The following is a 5,830-nucleotide window of genomic DNA, read 5'->3' on the forward strand; positions in this document are numbered from 1 at the left end:
AGGCATAGGAGTTGAACATTTACCTGAGGTAAATACACTCCTTGGAGAGAACAATCATGGAAGAAAGAAGGGCTTTTCTGAACAGGAGACAGCTCAGGGGGCAGGGGTACATGGAGGGATGGACACAGGGAAGAGGTGACTGTTGGAAGGAAGTGGGGGGGGGAGCTGTTGCATGTGGTGAATTGTGGTCAATGTCATAATAATAAAAAAAATGTTGTCATACATGCTTACTGGTAGAGGCTAGCTGGTTGGATTTCACAGGATGCGTACAACAAAATTTTAGTCTTTAGTTTTAGGATCAAGGGATTCCATTTTTCTGGATTACCCAAGATTTCTGGAGACTCACTGTTTTGGATCTTGTGTTGCTCTAACAGAAAAATACCACAAGTGGATGAGTTTAACAAACAGTTTGAGAGGCTAGAAGTCCAAGTTCAAATGCCAGTTCTAGGGACAGGGTGAAAAGTCCCTTAACTTTGGGCTTCAGCTCTGCCTCTTGCTCCTGGCCCACTGAAGCTGGAAGCTTCTCTCAACTCAGACAGCTGCTGGCTACTGAGACTGACAAACCCAAGGTCAACAAGTAAAATGGCACAGTTCCAAAATTATCAAACAACATGGCAGGCCACTAGTTCAAGTTCAGAAACAGTCTCACGATCAAAAGACGATATGGCAGGCAACTGAGATGAAGACTCGGCCCAAATGCAGGATCCAGATGTGCCCAAAAAGCTCAGAGACCTTTCTCAAAGCCACTTCTTATACACTGGAAGCAGACCAGATCCCTAAGGCAGATACTCAGCTGCTCAGAGCAGATTCCATTAAGTTGACTACCAGTCTATCATGGGGAATCACTACATCCAGCTGCCCAGCCACTCCAAACCAGGCCCAGCCAAGCTGATACATAATCTTAACTACCACACTCATCAAACCAAAGCTTTACAATGCAAAAGTAAAATACATATTTGTATAAAAACCCACTGCTATTGAGTCAATTCTGACTCATAGGGACCTTACAGAACAGAGAAGAACTGTTCCATAGGGTTTCCAAGTTTGTAACTCTGTACAGAAACAAACTGCCACATCTTTTTCTCATGGAGCCAATGATGGGTTCAAATTGCTCACCTTCTGGTTAGCAGCAAAGTGCTTAACCACTGTGCAAGACATAAATACAGGCAATACATGTGAGCATTTTCTTATCTAATTACGATTTATGTTGTTGCTATGCTACAAGATCTTAAGACTTTTTATAAAGAACTAGAAATTGTGTGAACTTTATGTTAATTTTGTACTTAGAGCCTCAGAAGTGTAAACTTTGAGGTTTATCATCACTCTTTGAAAGACAAGACACATTAAGCAACTGATAATGGATAAAATGAAACAACAGATATAAATGTGGAGACTAATAAAGTTCCAAAGACCATGTGCAAGAGGAGCAAGGTAGAAAGATCTGATAATATTAATGATTCTAACCTTAGAATAAAAGAATAACAGGATAATAATTACTGTCTCAGGCCAGCTTTCATAGATCTAAATTCAATTTGAAACAAAATTAAACATTACACATAATTATATACCTGTAAATAAACCAATGTTTTCACAAAACAATTTTTAAAAAATAGTTATTTTTAAAGCACTCACAGAAGTTAAAATATGTTCAACATACCCTAACTTTACAATGTGATAAGAGCCCCCACATTGGCTGTGCACAGGCCTCAAGTTCAGCAGCGAAGGCAGCATAGTAGGTCTGAGACTCAAATTCCACATGCTCATTTAGCTCTCTCTTGTTCAAGTTCATACCTTGTAAAAATTAAAGCAGATATAAACCTTGCTAAATGGAAGCAAATATTCTGATTAAAAAATCAATTAAATTACCTTCCAGTACCAAACACATTTTTTTTAACAAGACACATTTTAAATGCACACAAATGGCATAAATAACATAGTATATAGAGAAATAAGTAAATTAATAAAAATGAAATCATCTAAGCCTTTGAGAATTCTTTAAAAACTAGGTTTTCTTAGAATCATTTGTGAATTGTCCCTTACTTGTGTAGCATAATTAAATATATTTAAATAAGAAAGTCACAACAATTTTAATTGATGTGGGTTGAAAGTGTTACATATCTTTCTTGGAGAACAGACTTTCTAGATTAATAATTAAAAATGCTAAAAAAAATTACTCTGCTGTTTCCTTTTGAATAACTCTTTTCTTATCTAGTATGTTTTCATGAAGATTTTATTAAAGTACTTAAGATATCAATTAATTAAAATGAAACAATGAATGTGTAACCTGAATAATGTGGCATATATTTTAATTCATATTTAGTAGCTTGGTATTAGAAATTTTGTAAACCAAAAGAATTAACATAAATGTTAAAATTCATACCTTGAAAGAAAGACACGAAGTTCATCCATGTAACTAACAAACCATGGTCCTCCAGAAATCTCTTAGCCACACTTTGATGAGAAAGAATATTAATAAAATCACTAACGAGAGGCCAGTAAGTGTTGTTCTTCAGTAATGCTTCTCCACAGTTTACTACCACATGTAAACTATTTTCTTCATCTAAAAAAAACACACACATCCCAAAAGTAAATAAGAGGTTTAAAAAAAAAAAATTACCAACACGATAGAACATTTTAGACTTTAGAATTAGAGACAGCTAAATTCTAAACTTAATCTGCCTTTTAAGGGCTATATGGTAATAGGCACTCTCTGAATCAATTTCTTCAACTGTAAAATGGAAAACACACACACACACACACACACACACAAATCTGAAGAGAACTGAATGAGATAATGGTAACATATAACACTTAACGTGCTAGTAGTTATTACCACATTTTCCGATGTTACGTGATAAAAACTGAACGAGCTATATGTTTATAAAATCTTATTTTCTTCTTGAATCCAAAGACATAACAAAACAATTTCAGTTCAAGAAAATTTTATTATCCCTAGATTAAACTCATTTTATGTTATCAAATAAAAGTGAATGGTTCAAAGGGTTACTTTTTAATTGCTTTCTTCTACTCAAAGAATACATGGATGTAATTTTTTTACAAATATGGTATTTCAAAGATGAAAGAACAAAAATAGATATAAATTTCCTAAGTCTTAAAAATAAAACTGAAGTTTAAATCTACTGCTGTGGGGGAGGGGGTATTAGACTTGCAAATAACTTTACTATTAAAAATTATTAGCTCTCTTAATCTTTTCCAGCTTAACTGATTCACTGGACTAACAAACCCTCTACCCCACTGGAAAACATATTTATACCCATAACACACAAAATATTTGAAGCCAGTAACCTATTCTCTAGTACCCAAGTTGAAAAGTAAAATGTTTACCCAGTTTTTCTTTTTTTTTCCCCCTCATGCTAAATGTTCTACTTACTGTAATTATAAAATCTAAAAGTATATATAAACTAATGAAATATGAATGTATAAATACATTATAAAAGCTGGATGAAATGTTTTTGAGAGACAATAAAAGCACCTTTTAAAAATGCTAAAAAAAGTCTCCATATGAATACTTGCGCAGAGAGGGTCACAAGAATGGCGGCCGTTAGGGTGGGAAAGGTTACAGCCATGCCTACTGGTCTGATATATGCATCTGTAAGTGTACGTGCTGCCAAAGAAGAGGAGTTCAAAAAGCAGCTAGTAAAACCAGAGCAGCTCCCCATGTATACTGCACCACCTCTCAAGTCTAAATATGTTGAAGAACAGCCTGGTCGTTTACAAATGGGCTTTGCTTCCATCTGTACTACAACTGGTCGTTATGTTGGCTGGTGCAAAGGTGTGTTTGTCTTTGTAAAAAATGGAATAATGGATACAATACAATTTGGAAAAGATGCATATGTTTATCTGAAGAATCCACCTGGAGATTTTCTTCCCAAAATTGGAGTGATTACAGTTTCAGGATTGGCAGGTTTGGTTTCAGCGAGAAAAGGTTCTAGATTTAAGAAAATTGCTTATCCACTGGAACTAACCACTTCAGGAGCAACAGTTTGCTACCCAGTTCAGTCAGTAATAATTGCAAAGGTGACTGGGAAAAAGGCATATGCTGCAGGCCAGCAAATCTATGAAGCAGTTAAATCATCATGGACAAAAAGCAACAAAAAGGAATCACTACCTGAACATAAAAAAACTAAGGTAGGAATTGATGCTGAGATAGAAATGCCTACAAAGACAACTCAAGTCCTGAAAAATTCAGTACCTTTGTTAGCAGAACTCAGCTCTGAAACAAAGGCCAAATCTGAACCCACCTCACCTGCTACATAGTTTATGCCTGACCCCAAGCTCATGGATCACAGGCAGTCCCATCCAGAAGATATAGATATGTACAGCACTAGAATTTGAAATAGACTGCATAGAGAGCTACAAGATGTGTGCAGTTGCAAATGATGATGAAAGAAACATGTAATGGGTAATTATGACCTATAGAGTATCACTTAAGTTTTCCTCCCTTACATCTAGTAATGTACAGTTTGGCCAGTCACATAAGTGATTGATACACAAACTGAGTGCAATCCAAGCAGTATTAAGTGATTAATGAGACAGTGGTAGACATGCTAGGATGCATTTGATGATTTTTAAGAATGTTTATAAAAGACAAAAATGGAATAAAGACATGAACACTGATGAAACTAAAATCTGAAAACATGTACATACACATACACACAAATATCTTCTCTAGCTTTTCTGAATTGATGTCAGCAAAATTAGAATGGTGTTTGGAAGGACATCTCCACCCTTTTTGCATTTCACAGAGCTGAAATAACATATGCATATTTTTGGCAAAAAAAAAAATGCTAAAAAAATCTTGGAGGAGAAAAACATAAAAGCCTACAAAGATTTTATACTCAGAATTGCCTCACAAAGATCTTTATATTCTCACTCTAAGAAACTGGATGATTTACAAGTGTGATGTATACATAAGAAAGGTAAGAGAGAACTCCAGTTGATGAAATCAAACCCTAAAAATGCTTTACCCAAACTTAAAAGATTGGAGAAAGAACATGCATTTCTGTGTTTTGAGTTAAAATAGAATGTTTAAGGTACTTTCAATCATTTTTTAATGACTACTCATTTTAACCAACTTTTTCAACTTCCTACCTAACTCATCAGGGAGGAGGGCTTCTACTGTACTTAATCTTCATACACTAAATTTAGATCATTTAGGTGTCAGTTCATGAATTATTTTACCTAACTCCTTCTTGAATGATATATAAGACCAGGACCCATTGTAGTTAAGTATTTTCTCTTTCAGTGCAATGGAATGGGAGAGGATATAACTGAATAAGGGAGTAGGGGGCAAGGTGGTTTGGGGAGGGTCTTTTACAAACTATCCACATAAGTGATTCTAAGTTTCAAAGACCTGGTCTCATTAAGCAAAAATTGGCACTATGCAAAATGGAGGATGACCACATCAGATCACAAAATAGAGAATGACTAGACTACATAATTATATAACTGCCAAAAAACATTCTTATATAACTGCCAAATTAAATCATTGTATGTCCACTAAACCACTGAGAATCATGTCCCAGCCAAGCTGACACATACTGTGAACCGTCATAGCCAGTGTTACTCTTACCTTGTACCTCAGCATTTGTTACTGCCAGATGTATGTTGTTAATGCAAAAAAAACAGTCCAAAACTAGATTTTTTTACTACTGTCATAAATGTGCAATGTCAGGCAATAAGACAGTCGATAAGTGAGGAGAGGGTGTACTGCCACTATGATCTAGAGAGCCACTGATAATTGACAGAACAGTATTTAGAAATGGAGTCACAGGAAAAAAAAAATAAAATATATATATATATATATATA

The 5,830-nt window shown here is 35.0% G+C and overlaps 2 protein-coding genes across 2 annotated transcripts in view; one reads left to right on the top strand and one right to left on the bottom strand.

Annotated features, from left to right (window-relative positions):
• Nucleotides 1-5,830, bottom strand: part of UBR3 (ubiquitin protein ligase E3 component n-recognin 3) — a 347,537-nt gene that overhangs the window by 179,996 nt on the left and 161,711 nt on the right. Inside the window, exons 10-11 of the mRNA XM_007953244.2 lie at nt 2,381-2,560; nt 1,658-1,791 (exon numbers count right to left, since the gene is read on the bottom strand). Of these exons, the coding sequence (XP_007951435.2) occupies nt 1,658-1,791; nt 2,381-2,560 (314 nt within the window). The remainder of the gene's footprint in view (nt 1-1,657; nt 1,792-2,380; nt 2,561-5,830) is intronic.
• LOC103204214 (MICOS complex subunit MIC27-like) lies at nt 3,553-4,278 on the top strand. Its single transcript, XM_042782341.1, has one exon. The coding sequence runs from the start codon at nt 3,553-3,555 to the stop codon at nt 4,276-4,278; it is 726 nt and encodes a 241-aa protein (XP_042638275.1).

Source organism: Orycteropus afer, unplaced genomic scaffold (assembly GCF_000298275.1).
Source record: "Orycteropus afer afer isolate SDZICR_OR568_19922 unplaced genomic scaffold, OryAfe1.0 scaffold00001, whole genome shotgun sequence".
NCBI classification, from domain to species: domain Eukaryota; kingdom Metazoa; phylum Chordata; class Mammalia; order Tubulidentata; family Orycteropodidae; genus Orycteropus; species Orycteropus afer.

What these genes read in the sequence shown, in the direction of transcription:
- LOC103204214 (XM_042782341.1), top strand. Translation starts at nt 3,553, where the DNA reads ATGGCGGCCGTTAGGGTGGGAAAGGTTACAGCCATGCCTACTGGTCTG.